The 15,822-nt window shown below is 47.7% G+C and overlaps 2 protein-coding genes across 3 annotated transcripts in view; both read right to left on the reverse strand.

Moving 5' to 3' along the window:
- LOC144101385 (ribosomal L1 domain-containing protein 1-like) overlaps window positions 1–15,822 on the reverse strand; it is a 486,157-nt gene that overhangs the window by 119,306 nt on the left and 351,029 nt on the right. The gene's annotated exons all lie outside the window — the stretch shown is intronic.
- On the reverse strand, window positions 30–7,318 carry LOC144100213 (uncharacterized). 2 transcript variants are annotated; one of them, XM_077633232.1, is made up of 5 exons: window positions 7,218–7,318; window positions 6,331–6,382; window positions 6,088–6,228; window positions 4,984–5,041; window positions 30–137 (listed from the first exon to the last, which is right to left on the reverse strand). In XM_077633232.1, the coding sequence occupies exons 1-5, from the start codon at window positions 7,300–7,302 to the stop codon at window positions 57–59; spliced, it is 417 nt and encodes a 138-aa protein (XP_077489358.1). In that variant the 5' UTR covers window positions 7,303–7,318; the 3' UTR covers window positions 30–56. The 2 variants fall into 2 exon arrangements, with proteins under 2 accessions (XP_077489358.1, XP_077489359.1); XM_077633233.1 differs by having other exon boundaries at window positions 6,331–6,389.

Raw genomic sequence — 15,822 nt, forward strand, 5'->3', positions numbered from 1 at the left:
TGCAGAGATTCCTCACCCATCAGCTGCAGGATGGAAGCCCAGCTGCCGGCTGCCGGTCACCCCAATACGCGGTGCAGGTATTCCACACGACTCTCGCCTTTGTCGGCGCCTGAGTCTCCGCCAAGTGTTGACGATGGCTGCCCGGCATCCAGGGGGGAGAATCAAACGACCACTTTCATTACTCTTCACCGAGAAATGTGCGATAAAAGGAGTGGCTTGCGGCGCAGCCACGTAGCGAAAAAGACAAGGTCACAAAAGCAGGAACGTCGCAAGGCGAGAAAAAACAACGGCAGGAAAAAACGCAGCGCGCAAGTAAATACGAAGGCAAGGACTCTCAACGTGACGTGAAAAATTGTTAGGCATGCCACGGAGTGAAATAGAAACGAGGGGCGACTCTGCTAGCAAGTTCGCGTGATGAAAGACGGGTAAGGGTTCGCGCGAAAAAAAAAAAAACCGTTAACCAGCTGATACGTGTTCGTCAAGGTTATACGTGCATCTCTTGCCCATGGGTATAGCTGACAGGCGGCAGACTACAGTTGGCCGGAACGTGCCCTAACCTTATTACTGCAAGGCGAGATCTCAATGTTCTTTTTAATCGTCCACTGAACACTGTCCCAGAAAAACACTGCATCACGGCATCACACAAGGCAATCATCGATCATGTCTGGTTGGTCACACAGGAGGTAGTTCACCGACCATGGCACAACAGTCCCTTTGACGCGAAGCCATGCTTCACAGATAACATTTTTTTGAAGCACAGGCATTAGAGACCGCTTTAGCCTGTTTGTCATCTGCCTTTTTGACAGGTCGAGCAAATATAGTAACGAAAAGCGAACAATGAGGAAATCTTATGCCGGCAACCTCCTTCGGGAAACTCCACAAAGCTCCCTCACGGCCATGGCCAGTCAATGCAAACAGGTAAAGCAGATAACTCAATCGCTTTTTCTAACACTGCCAGCAGAAAGAGGTGGCTTGCACATTTGAGCAGGAAAAGCCGTGAGACAAGCTGCTTATTGAACAAGCGAACAAGGCCAGCTCCTCTAGACTCTACAGGAAGAAGCAATTGTCTCCAAGCATAGGTTCTCGTTGAGAGCGCCACACAAAGGTCGTGAAAAGTCGGAGCATCTCTTGTACGTTCTTGCACAACAAATCACTTGCGATACATAACCTATCTTTGTAACAAAGGCGACGTTTGCACACTTGTGTCCGAGCAAACATCGAGAGCTATCGACCCATCCAATAGAGCATTCGATACGTTATTTTGTCTAGTCTTGGTGCTTTGCTGCGCTTAAAATGAGTAAGTGGCACGGGCAGTTCCTATTGCGAAAATTTTGAATCCCTGCAGATGTGCGCCTGTGAATGCACACCGCAGGCTTACGACGAGACACAGTAAGACATAAATAAGCACTGTGATGTGAAATGCCTTCAACTTGTTGTCTAAAAAAAAAACCTGCTCTCTTCCGCGCGATTTGTTCACTATATTTTTTTCAATACAATCGCAGAAGGAGGCGCCCATACAAAATTCTGCTAAACCAGCACTGCCGAAGGTGAGAGCTAATGGCTGTTCGCAGCTGTATGCAGAGAGGGCTTTTGAAGCCTCCTTGAACGTCCATGATCGAAAGACTTTCTTCTTCCGACTAGACTGTTCTATGAGAGATATCGTAGAAACCACGCAAGCGTGATAATTCTAGCGTGTTGTGCAGGCCGCTTGTTTTAACAAAGGCTTAAACTGGCGCTCCCGACAGTTGAGGAGCCGGATCTCACCTTCTGCTCATCACACCTCCTGTGCTGCAAGGCAGGATAGCCAGAGTTCATCGAGGAGGACCGCCTGCACGACAAATTGGAACAGAGAGCTGTAAGCGCGATACATAAAACAGGACATCAAGACACTGAGACAGAGCTATCCTACAAAAAAGGTCTATAGGCAGTCTAGAAACAGTCTACAGACTTTTTAGAATCTATTGCTTTCCTATAGATATTTCTTTTTGTCTATTCATAGTATATAGACAAAGTGTATGGCCATAAATAGTCTATAGATTGCCTATAGACTCTCTATGGGATTTGTAATAAGACTTCTGTAGTGTCTATAGCCTATAGACTTTATAGACAGAAGTCTACAGACAGTCTATAGGCTGTCTAAAGAAGTTTTTGCAAGGGCTCGGCTACTGCTCGGCTCCTTTCGCTTCGTGTGGAACTGTCAATGCTGTTTTACAGCGAAGCTGTTGCTGGCACACTTGCGAAGTGAGCTGCGTCGTCATTAACGTAGCACTTCACGAAAGCATCCCGTTGTTACGTCACATTATGTGACCGCGACGTCACCATCACGTGGCTGGTCACGTTTCGGCATCACGCGACCGTGAACACACCACCTCTTTCCAGTAGGGTGATGTCATGCTGCCAGTGTTGCCAGGGGCATCACAGGGCACTCCGCACACTTTTTGGTGGAGTGTCGTTGCATCGGTAGCTGTGAAACGCCTTATTAGAAGTATTATAGTAAAGGAATTTATTCTGCGTAAAGTGCGCTCAGTACTGTGAATACATCAAATGCTTTGCCATTAATAACGCTTAAAACTACCAAAACTGATAGACCGAAGTTCAAGCATTACTTGACCGAGTTTTTGATGATTCCAGCCGCTAAAGTGGAATTAAAAATGACCGCGTCTTTTGCAGATCGTTTTCGAAAAAAAACAATAGAAATATCGTCCGCTAAATACCCGCACGTCTCAACCATTTACCATGCCAATTATGTGACGCAGTACGACTGCGTGGACCTCCAACGTACGGGATGAGGTTCTCTATGAATGGCTTTCTGTGCGGCTGTGCAAGCTCTGACGCCGCAGCGATACATTCACCAGGAGAGTGCAGTTTGAGCGCTCTCACTACCACCACCGAATGAAGCACGTTACTCCCTCAAGTCACTCTGCCTTGATAGGAGTAAAAAAAAAAAGAACGCAGGACTGTTACGGCTGTGCAACGCGATGTTCAGTGATAGGGGTTTAGGCGTTGAGTGTTGGGGATATATTATTGGCGCACTGGTGTAGTGGCCAAATGAGGCACCCCTGCACTGGCAGGCGGCTGTTCCAAACAGAGCCACCCATAGGCTCATCGAACCAAGTTGACAGTGACATAAGGTCACGTGACATTAACGTGACCACGATATTAACGCATGCACTGGTTACACCGACGACGACGAGAAAGCCAGAGACGGGCGCCTATAACAGTTATCGCTGTAAAAAAAAGCTCCCTGTAAAGAATAATCTGCACATCACCCACTCACAAAGGAGTGTTTTTTTACGAGAGGGTTCGCAACATGCAACTCCTGTCTCGCATCATACTCTGGAAAACTGTACTCACTCACCAAAGGCTGCTGGCCTGATGAACGGCTGCCGGTTGGTCGACCCACGCGACGAAAACATTCCTGATGAACCGGTTGGTTCCGCCTGCAGCTCGCTCGCGGGAGCTCAGACGGCGCTGCGATATGCAGGAGATGATCACACAGCGAATAGATATATAACGCAGCCGTAACGAGCACTTAACATGAACCTTTAAATGCTGACCCTGAAATGAAAGTTCTTCAATGAGACCATGTAGCGAGGGAGGGCGACGCATAAGCTCCAGCGCACAAAATTTTACGCGGATGTCAGCTGCTATGGTTCGTTCTACACTGGACGATAATTAGAGAGTTTCAATTTAGCAAACAAGCTTTGAGGTTTGCTGGCAGTTTGAGGCGGCTTGAAGCTATTTGGCACGCATCGGCAGATAACCGCATGATAACGACATATAAGCGACCTTCACCAAAAACGAAGCTTTCATAAGAAATGCTAAAAAAACAAATACAATTGCTGATTGGCCCTGCACTTTCCACGGTTTCCACCGCCCCCGGTTGTTCCTCCTGGGAACCAGCCTCTGCCGCGGCGCCACCTTGTGTGTTTTTCCCTCTGCACAGACTTCCCTGCCTCTGCCCTACAAGCGGAGGGGAGAGATTTCTATCACTATTTCACCACCTGCCAATCGAGGCAGGTGGGAACACTGAAATGCCGAACACCGCCTTTTCTTCCTCTTGGGTCTTGTGGCAGGTTCCCCACCTCTGCCCTACAAGAAAAGTGGGGATTTTCTTCTCTTCGCACTGCCCCACCTGTAAACCGCAGCAGGTGAACACTACAACGCCGGATGCCGCTTTATCTCCACGGCGGAGTTTATGACGCTTCAGTGGCGTCAGCACAGAAATAGCCACAAACACATGAAATACGAAGCAGCATTCCGGACGCTATGGAGGTGGTTACTGTACTCCTCGAAATCGGAGTTTTACAGTGTGGAAGTTTATTCCCATGGGGGGGTGTGAACAGCCAGGGGCGTTTGTCTCTCACTAGCCTGTTATGTTCAATTTTCCAAAGCCCATGAAGGAAATCCCACAGTGCGGTCTTCTCATTTCGTTTCCTGATAGCATGATCCGTGCATTGCTGTTTTACCATATGTACTGGTTGCTGAGTTTCTATACTCGTGCATATTCCTGTGCTGGCATCTGGTCTACAGAATTAGTCAAATATAATTTATTTAAGGCACGAATATAATGTAAACTGTAAATTGCGGATTTACCGTGCCGAAGCGACACACGGGCTACGAGGGACGCCGCATAGTGGACAGCTACGAAATAATGTGCATCACCTCAGGTTATTTAACGTGCGCTGACATTGCACAACACGCGGGCCTCTGAGATAGTAGCATAGCAAAGCCACGAAGAGAATACTTTTTTGTAATACCCGCACGCTTTTTTTCAGTGTAGGTATGCTTTAAGCATTTATGCCTTCATTCTGTTCGTTGAAGTACACCAAAAATCTCACTGCGAAGGAGTTTTTACCACTCAGCGTCTTACAGCGGTCGCAGTGGCGGGGTTCGAACGCTTAACCTTGTGCTTAGCGGATGAACGGGCTAGCCACCGTCCCGCCGTGGTAGTCGCCCTGCACTACGACACTGATCACTTACCGCAAAGGAAGCGACGCACGTGGTCCACGCCAACCGGGACGCTTGCAAACCTGCCGGCCTGCGCAAGGAGAATGTGACATCATCCTACCTCGTACCGCTCTCGGAGACTGAGGTCTTTTCAGAAGCAGCAGAGGTACGCAGTACACGCGGATATCAAATACTATAACTCAAGGAAAGGAGAGGCTAAACTTGGAAACACATCGAACGCGCACGCATCCCGAGAGGGAGTTCACATCCACCAGCTAACAAAAAAGGTGGCTCTGGCTTACAACACCCCTTGGCACCTTGGCACTGCCCGCGGTAATTTAAAGCGCAGCAGGCTATCCTTCTGTTCTCTTGAAATGTATACCTACGTTCTAGTGCAAAAACACTCCTTTATTAGGTAAGCTGGAAAAAAATTTCAGGGGACACTCACGTTCCGCACTTTAAGAGTACGACGCCATAGCGTAATGGGTTAAGTAGCATATATGCAGGTCATTCTTAACATTCATAGATCCATAGGAGTCCTCAGTGGTGCAGCGGTTAAGCGATGCGCCACTGCCCTGACGATGTTGCCTTTAGCATTTTCGCCCATGCTACTCTACTCTAAAAGACTACCATTTTACGCAATAGCGTTACAGCTCGTTCGGTCGGAAAGCCGTCGGCGTAGTACTAGTCCGCACCACTTGCCGGAAATAATCGGGGCCTCCGTGAAAACATTGTATCATGTCAATTTGTGGTTCTAGGGATTGACGATTGATTGGTGTGTGACAGGCGATGACGAGTTAATTAAATCATTGTAATTTAAAGGAGGATTCAAAGGTGTCAAAATGCTCAGAATAGAAAGCCAATGCTTGGTGATGCTAATTAACAAAATTTAGAGGGTGTAATTCGGGAATTTTAAACAGTAAAGAAAAAACAAATGAAAAATGCGTTCAAAGACGTCAAACTGCTCAGAATCGAAAGCCTCACCCACTACGCTATCGAGTCATACTCTTAGGGCGGAGCTTAAGTGTACTCTCCATTCTTTTAATTTTTTTTTCACTTTTCACTTACACAGTCACAGCGACCGGGACAAAGTATGCACGACTTTGGAGGGTAGTTCCTCTCACCGGGGTCACTTACCCTTTCTTTCTTTCCTTCACTGCTGCAGGGGAAGGGGCGGGGCGCAGAAGGTTTTGTGCCTGGTTGGTTGACACCCACGTGATTGACGCACTTGCACCCGCAAAGCCGCTAGGGGCGCTGCATCGGCGTCGCTGCTTGCCCCTTCATTAAAGATAGAGGAAGGGAAAAACGTGCTGAACGACCTGCCTGTCAGCAGCTGCCCCACTAAAAGCCCCCAGTGGCTCCAGATTTATCTGAACTCACCTGCTTGGATGAGGAACCAATGCGCGAGCCTGACGGGAGACAGGGCAGCTGCCTGCAATCTGACATGCGAGATGGCGGTTAGCGATGATGTCCACAGATGCAAAGGAAATCCATTCGTTGCAGTGATTAAGGTATTTCTGTCGCATTTTTTTACGCGATAGCGTATACAGCTCGTTCGGTCGAAAAGCCGTCGGCATACAGTCGGCACCGCGTGTCGGAAATGATTGGGGCTGCGTAAAAATATCGTATCATGGTCATTTTTGGTTCTAGTGATTGAAGATTGAATGTTGTATGATAGCCGATCACGAGGTAATGAGGCTTTTGCGAATAACTGAATATATAAAGAAATGAAAAATGGAAAAAAGGGGTTCAAAGGCGTCAAATGCTCAGTATGAAAAGCAAATGCTTGATGTTGCTGGTGCATTTTTCCTACCGGATGGTCACGTTCACTCTTTTTTTCTTAACCGCTGAAATGGCTTGCGCACGTTCCAGCATATATACCCCAACTCTGGCTCTCACCGGGTGTAACTGGCTACGCCAGCGAACTGCACCCTCGATAGACAATGCCAATTCTTAACGTGTCCGGTTGTGCGCGTGTGTGGCGTACGGGTTACTCACGGATATGCTATGAAGGCACATATCACGGCGCGTGTTGCACAAACGACATCTAACGACTGTTCTCGCACTGGTTGAGCCACACCCAACAACGACGCGCGCTTTTGACTCCCCGAAAAGCGCCGAACGATCCTCGTATGGTGGCTTATGTCTCCGTGTCCTTTGAGTCGCGCCAATGCGAATCTGTCTGTGTTCGAAAAGCTTTCCCATGGCGTTACTTCGTCGTTTTACGATCCGTAGGCGACTTTAAGAGAGAGCCGACCAATGCCAACCTTTCTCTGTTGCTGGATGGCTGCCGGAGTTACGGTCATGATGGTCCCGAGAGTGTGTCCCCGAGCGCCTGCGGTCAGCGGCCATATCCAAAGCGCCGGTAGCCTCCCTGAAAAGGCAATTAGCAAATCTGGTTAATTAGCAAGAAGACGTAACAAACTATAAATATATTAATCTGGCATCTAGCCAAGTGGAACTCGCTCAGTCGAATTGCAAAGTCAATCTTTCACTGCTCCGCTTCGCTGTGCGTACCTTCAGCTTTGTCCCAATTGACACGGCGCATGCGCACAGCTGTTGCAGCTGTTGCGCGCCGTGCAGTTCCGCGCCGCGCCGTTGGTCACGTGAGTGACCAACGGCGCCGCTACGGAGCTGAAGTGGGGCCAAGCTTAAAGTGTCGAAGAGGTAGCGTAGTGTAGTCATCGCTACGAAAATTCCACTGCGCGGGCCTTTTTCCCTCTCAGGGTTCGCTTCCCATTGCAAGGTTCGAACACATTGACCTCGTGCTTAAGGACTGAACACCGCTGTCAGCGACATGCCCCGCCACTCGACAGTGACAACTTACGGCATAGTGGACGCAAGGCTGCGGCGTGCAAGTGGCGTCTTTTCCACCACACAGCTTCACTCGCGACGCAGGCATGTCATGCGACCCGGTGTCCTTGGAATCCTGCCGGCCTGCACATGGAGAATGTTACGTCAGCCTACACTATGACGCAGTTCGAAATTCAGCCTTCAAGGAGGCAGCAGGTGGGATTTTGTCCACGGAGTAATAAAATGCCCCCTCGAGGACACCACAAGCAAGAACTTCGTGCTCGAGAGCTGAAGTGTTTTTTAATGCCAAATTAAAATGACAAACACTCGTTTCACACGAATAACAATGCCCGGTTGTACCGTCATCAGCCAAGCTCTCTTTATTTCCATATATTCAAATATTATCATCTCATATTTGGAGCAGATTTTTTTCTAACAAACTTCGTGAGCACAATTTTTCGGGAACTCAATTCTAGAGTGGGGGAAACTGAGGAATCAGATTTATACCGCGCGACAATACGCACGCTGTATACGGGAAAATACGGTAAAACAGGCGCCAGCATCGCGTGAACACAATGACACCAAAGCCACTGCGCTCGACATGACAGATTGTTGCTCTTAAGGGGAATGCAAGCATGTAAAGGCAGGTCATAAATTTATAGGTTCTACCTCTGAAGACAGTGAAGACGAAGAACACCTTCTCCAGAGCTTCTCCCTCTCAATATAATTAAGACGAATAAATGAACCAAATTACAATTGATCATTCCTACAGTGTCGAGATACAAAATCAATCTCATTGAAAAAATGCAGCCGCTAGCAGGCCAGTTAATCATTCCTTCCGATGTACAGATACAAAATCTAAAAAGAAAAAAATGCGGCATCTAGCAGGCCACTCCGCCAAACATGCTAGAAGTGATGGAATATCTCTAAACACCACCGTTTTTTAACTTCCCTTTCACTGAAATGCTGGAGTTGAAATTGTGATACAGGTCAGTAGTGATTGATGGCCCGCACTTGATGACTCAACAGTTCGGGCGTCTAGTTGCAGAAGCCAAGGTTGCGAGACACAGGCCTAGTTTATAAATGCGCAATATTTGTGTTTTATAGAAACCACAATACCTGGAACGACACAAACCACAAAAGACCTATACACCTAAAAACACCCACCCTTATTCCATGTCGGCTATTAATGGCCACAAGCCTTCCTGTCATAAATATGACATAAATCTGTTTTTCGGTCACTACAAATCCGGTTGAAAGGCAGGGTTTATGGTATATGGAGTTTAACGTCCCAGTGCGATCCAGGCTATGAGGGATGCCGTAGTGGAGGGCTCTGGATAATTTCGACCGCCTGGGGTTTTTAACGTGCACTGACATCGCACAGTACACACATCCGCCACCGCCGGGATCGAACACGGGTATTTTGGGTGAGAGGCCGAGCACCATAACCACTGATCCACCGCGGTGGATTCCACAGACAGGATCATTGAACATACAGTACTTACTTATGCACCTGCTCAGGCGTATTTACATTACCTGCGGATAGACAGGAATCCACCAGGTAACTCAAGATGGTACGTTAGGCAGTTAAAGTAGCTCAACAGCTGCTGTATCTCGCTGGTTGGAGCTATCCTTATCTGAGGGCCAAGTTTACTGTTCCTTTCCTCTAAAGGACTATAGATGAGTTGCGCACGTTCCAGCATCCCCTGACGCCTGGTTTCCTTGGGCGCTGGCGTATAAACCACCGAAGCAAGGCGTGGATAGCCATTGCCGCTTACATCGCCTCCGGTTGTGTGCGTGTGTGGTGTACAGATCATGACCATGTTAAAGGGGCATAGATGGCGACGCGGGTTACACAAATGGCACGTAAACACTGCTCCCGTATTTGCTGAGCCACAGCCAGTGACGCGCGCTTAGTACTTTCCGAACAATGCCGAACGATCCCCTTATGGCGGCCTGCGTTTCCGCGTCTTCCTAGGCGCCAACCACTTCGCAGTCTCCGAGTGGCTTACAACGTTTTCCCATATGTTCACATCGTGGTATAATGATACGTAGGGTGGTATCGGAGAGGCTGAAGAATCCCAACGTACCCGGGCTAGTAGAGGCTTCCGAGCTGCGGCCAGGAGAGCCCTGGAGCTGATTTCCTGGCTGCCTCCGACGAGGTGCCACATCCAAACCACCGGTCGCCTTTTCTGCGAAGGCGTAGAGCACATCGGGTTAATTAGCTAGGAGGGATAACAAATACGGATAAACAAACATTATTTACGTTGCGGAAGAAAATCAAAAAAAGAAAATCGGCAATGGCTTAACTCGAATTCAGCGATATGCAAGCAGGCTTGCTAAGCGTCTGCGGCTCGTCCATGGCAGCTCCACTACACGCTCGTGACAACCGTTGTGTATGTATCCACACGACCACGTGGCTATGACGTGGTATCACATGGTCTAACGACACATCCATAGGATGTCACGTGGCTTCACATCACCCCATCGAACGTTGTTAAGGACAAAAGTCAACCAAAATGTCACCAAATGTCAAAGGTCAGAGGTGAACTTAAGGTCTTGGCTTAAGGCTAAAGGTCAAGGGTTCGACACCATAACTGTACCACATATAGTCATTACACGGCTAACGTGGCTGGACTGAAAGTCGTTCAAGGTAATTTTCCTGCCTATGCGACGACTGCTTTATCTAGCGTAGTTAAGCTTTTCACTTCAAAACAATTACTGATTTCACCTCTAAGGAGGTTCATGATTAACTATTACACCTGAAGAAATCGAGCATCGCTTCCTTCAGGTTCTCGAGAGAACAACTGGAAACTCTAGATCTAATTTTGTGGTAATACGTAACGTTTAAGGTCTTGGCTGCAAGGGGGCTGCGAAGGAAGGACGCGGTAATGGAGGGCTCTTGATGATTTTTGACCCTCTGGGTGTTCTTCAGCGTGCACTCGCAGCGCGTTGTGGTAGGGAAGTTTGGCTGTTAACTGGATCTCACAATTTTCATAACAGCATTTACATAACAGCGAAATGAAAAAAAAGCTGTACAGAGAGATGGTAGAGGATCTTTAGCACATATCAAAGGGCCGAAACTTTTCCGAGCTCTCCACTACGTCTTTCATTGCCCTCAATGAACATACGTGACTAAACACTCTTCGCGAAGAGATAACGATCAAACCTTTAAAAAATTAAGTCTCAACAAGAAATCAGGCCGCAAATCTGCAATTCACCGGACGTGTACTCTTACTGGTTATGCGAACAAGAGCGGCAACTGGTGTGGCACCACATCCCGATGTCTCGTTCAGAAAATATCCTTGCCGGATATGGGATGTCTGCTGCGTAAATGCAGCCCGCTGCATTCGCATCAGCGTCCCTGGTGAAGCCTAGTGAAGGACTTATGCTGAGAACGTGGAGTAACCGGGTGCAGGGACCAACCATGTGTCGTGTGTCGGGTGGGGGGGGGGGGGGGTGCTGGCGGTAAGGCGCCGCTCGGTTCCTTAAGATGCTGAACCATGAAATCCCACTTCGCTTCGCCTCCATGTCGGTGGCGCATAGATCTGGATCTTGGCATGAACGAGATCTCGTTACGCATAGCGTTTGCGGCTACACTATAAAAACAATTATGCCTATGTGGGAGTAAAAAGGCAGCAAGCTGTCCTGTAGCTTAGGGAGGGTGCTAAAGGACAGATTACTCCCTTTCTACTCCTTTTCGTTTTAGAGTACCGCTAAGAGCGCGCTTTGGCTCCGTTCCACCCGATTCAGCCTTCCGCGCTCTGGCCTCACGCTTACGTGCAAGCGTTCCGAGCAGGTGGCTTTCTTTTCCCCTTGTCCGTTCTATTAGTTGCACCAGTCACGCGAGTCGCCCGTTTTCCCACTCACCACAGTCCTAAAGGAGCGAGAAGGGAGCAGGCTGGAGAGGGGAGTGCTAGGAAGACATCAACGACTTGATTTCGCTTAACGTACGCAACCTGATTATTGCAGGATGGACACCTGTACCTGTCGGCTGCGAGTCGTGCATGAATGTAGATTTGACGATGCTTGGCACTGATGGTGGCAAAAATGCATGAAAGTGATAAGAGCAGTGATAAGGCAGGGAAACTTGAAAGCCCTTAATACTACATAGAAACATTTTACTCACCTAGTTTAAAACATTACTTTAATGCCCGCTCATAGAATCCGCACTCTAGTATTGTTTGTTAGTCTGGTGTAATGTGATAAAGCAGAATCTCACCTCATTGTTTATTGTAAAAAAAAACTTTACTCGCGCCCTTTTTCTACAGACGCATTATCATAAGTAAAAAATAAATCCTTTAGAAGACATGTTTTCACTTCGTGCTGTTGTGCATGTTTACTAGAAAATATGATTTTTACATTCAACATTCATAAAACATGATGCACAGAACCTCAGACACGCAGGTCATGCAACTCGTCTAATTTGAACTATGGTATGCAGGTGACCTTCATGTTGTTTCGGTTGTTATCAATTAACTGCATTTCCTCTACAACTTATCTCAGGATTTTAAAAGTGTTCTCTGATTGAAACATGTTCTTGCGCTATCTTGTTTCAGCTTTTGGTACATGACATTTGTTTCAATTACCTGGCTGGCTAGAGGCGTTATGCTTCATGTGCTTGATGCTGTGTTACTTCGTCCAGAGCCCCGTCAAGCAGTCTTGCCTGCCTTTAGCTGTTGGCTTCAGGATTTTTTTGATAATTCGAAAAATAAGCGAATTCTAAAAAACGCCACTGTTGAACCTGAGGCCGGTAATCTTGCGCTAACTGGACATCCCGCGTGGTTTCTCTACGGTACGACACTCCACTTGGCCACGCTAGCTCCGCTAAGCCTGGCGGGTGAGCGCACTGCGCATGCGCACTTCAGCGCCCGCTTAGTAGGGAGTGAAAACCGGTCTTGGCACTGCACCTGTGGTCTCGGCAAGCTGTACCATCTCGGGCTGCCCGAAGGAGCTCGTGCCGCTTCAAGAGGAGCTGCTGGTGGCTGCAAGTGCAAGGTAAGCGAGAGTTGCAGTCAGATGCACCGTGCATACAAGCTCTGCACTTCAGCAGCCAAAGTACGCCAGCGAAAATGCCAACGCGTCGGTAAACTCGCATACCAAGTGCACGGACATAGGTCATATTGAAACTTATTGGAGGCATCAGTGCGAACGTGGTAAGTAACGTCATTGTCTCCACACATCAACACCAGCAATATCGACCCTGCTGCACGTAGTATTGTGATTAACAAGGATAAAACAGGGGCTCACTGGAAACACTTAACAAGGGCAATCTGCTCATGCGCGCCTCTTCGCCTCCAGCTCCACTCATCGTCATCGTCATCAGCCTGACTACGCTTAGTGCAGGGCAGAGGCCTCTCCCATGTCTCTCCAATTAACCTTGTCTTTTGCCAGCTGCGCCCAGCCTACACCCGCAAACTTGATCTCATCAACCCACCTAACCTGCCACAGCGTGCTACGCTTGCCTTCTCTTGGAATCCACTCCGTTACCCTTAGGGAATACCAGTTATCTTGCCTTCGCATTACATGCTATGCCCACTTCTTCCTCTTGATTTCGACTAGGATGGCATTAACCCGTGTTCGTTCCCTCACCCGCTATGCCCTCTTCCGGTTACACTTATCATTGCAATGCTCTTTCCACAGCTCGCTGCATGCGTTGTCCTTAAGTTAGGCTAACTATGCCAAAAACAGATTAAGTGACACCATTTGTCCGAGAAATAGATGACTTACCATATGCGCAGTAGTTCTGGAATGGCGCGCATCTGCAGTTCGTGCAGTCGCGCGACGCAGTTATTTCACATGACCGGCTCTCGCTCCGACTGAACTGCGCAAAGGGAGTCATTGGAAAAAGTTTTACACATCTCTGTAAGAAAGCAAAGTTCGAAGAAGCCAACAAATTACAGGATTGTTCTTGCCTGCTTAAGAGCGGAAATACAAAAGCCTTTCGCTTTCCTCTCTTTCTTGCTCCATTTCTCATTCATTTTTATCATCGTTTGTATTGTTGCTGTTTTATTTGGTGTTATTTTTGTTTTTATTTTGATTTATATTGTATTATGTTTATAATTTTATTCTTTATATTATTTTTACATAACTTGTTTTTTATTTTTATTCTTGAATATTATTTTGTTTATATGTATTTTAGCGAAGTTTTTGCTATCAACACATTCACAAAAAACCCGCTTCACGCGGAGCAATTATATAAATCACCTTAATTACAACTCGTCAACCAAATTTCTGCCATTTTAAGAAAAACTCACACAGTATACTAACACAAAATTTTTCACATCTCTCTATATAGGACGACAGGATTGTGCGGACAGAATTTGCGGACACATTTTGCGGACGCTTTTTCCTGATGCGACATACCCATTTGATGCTTTCTCATTAATAATTGGCGGTATAACAGCGGCTACAATGATGAATCTCCGTCCTTAGTGCGCGAGCACCAAAACTCCCGATCTCAGATTTCGCCCACGTTGATCTGTTGGAAGCATCCGAAGCATCTCTCTGTGACCTTGAGGTTGCTTGGGAAGAGCAACCTGGGAAGAGTGACAGCAGTCGACTGAAGACTTGATATTAAACTGCAAGAACAGCTGCGAACTCAGCCGCTGTAGAAACTGAGGGGAAGGATGCCACTTGTCCAGTTGGGAGGTAAATTAAATGTGGCGAGGTATCGCGTCCAAATAGAAACGCCAGCTCTGCAAAGGTGCGTGGTACACGAGCGGATGTATACCCTTACTCATTATTTCCCGCTTTTAATTAAAATGAATGTTAGAACAATGCGCAGTCTCCAGCCTGTAGTGGAACTGCAACAGAACCAAATCTTTCCTGGAAGAAACAGAGTGGCTGTGACTCAACTCATCTGAGCCAGGATATACAGAGCGAAAGCTCTGTTAAGCATTTTTAGGCAATGTTTATCTTTGGTTTATCTTTACTGTTTGAAGACTTCAGCGAGAGCAAATTGTTTCATCGAGAACAAATCACGTGATGCATCACGTGCCACACGTGCAAGAGCGAGCGTCCAGAGCGGCGGTCGGCACAACGGCGGACGTGACTGCCAAGCGTAAGAGCGAATCACGTGACACATCACATGCCACAACTGGCGAGGAGGAATGGTCCAGCAGCAACCAGCGCATCGGCGGACGTTACTGCCAAGCAATCAGCTGTGGCGATGATGCAGAAGATCAGCAGCACCTGACATGCGCGAATTAGCACCTGTGGCACGCCTCCCGTTAGAGGTCGAATCTGAGAGCGAGATGACCTTCAAGCTCAGCACGAGAGGAGTGGAGCTTTTCGCTCTAAAAGGAAATGCATTACAGCGTACGAGCCAGCAGACGCCCCTTCAACCCGAGAGCCGGAATGGATTCCAAATTTGCGTCTACCCTTGAGCCTAAGCGGGCTGAAAATGCACCGAAAGCACATATGCCCAGGAGATCTTCTCATGTTGAAAAGGTTAGCCGCTGCAGAGTGGAATCACTCGCCAATTTGGGGCTCGCAATATTTGGCCTTTTCAAACCAATGCATCTATAACGCACTTGCTTCATGAATCCCAAATATGGGGATACGTTACCTACTGCAACCAAATTGCTGAATGTTAGAGCCCCTGAAGCATAAATTCGTTGCTATAGAAGTGTAATATCTGGGCACTGCAACACCAGCCAAGCATTTTAGGCATGAAGGCACGGTACTTGCCCATGCGGCACCAGCAACGGTTCAGTTCGGGAAGGCCCGCACCTTGGGACAGGGACACTGACGGTATACCACGATCACGACGAGCCAAAAACTCGGAATAACCCGGTTGGAGCTGCAGTTAGATCCGATGCTTGGACACCAGTCACGCGTCTTAAGACGATGCAAGATAAACGCTGGCGTTCGCGAGAGAATTTACTCTTTAAGCTAATACCACATGAGCGGTTAGCACGTTCACAATTCACATTGCTGCTTTTTCCTATCAGTAGTAGCTGTGCGGGACTTTTTTTGTGCTTATTCATTCTCAATGATGGTTTCAATAACAAGATTGTCCTTAAGTCTGCAAATGAGAAAGCCTGTCCTTTTCCTCTTCTCACCCCCCATTTCATT

This window comes from Amblyomma americanum, chromosome 8, assembly GCF_052857255.1.
Source record: "Amblyomma americanum isolate KBUSLIRL-KWMA chromosome 8, ASM5285725v1, whole genome shotgun sequence".
In the NCBI taxonomy this organism is placed as follows: Eukaryota; Metazoa; Arthropoda; class Arachnida; order Ixodida; family Ixodidae; genus Amblyomma; species Amblyomma americanum.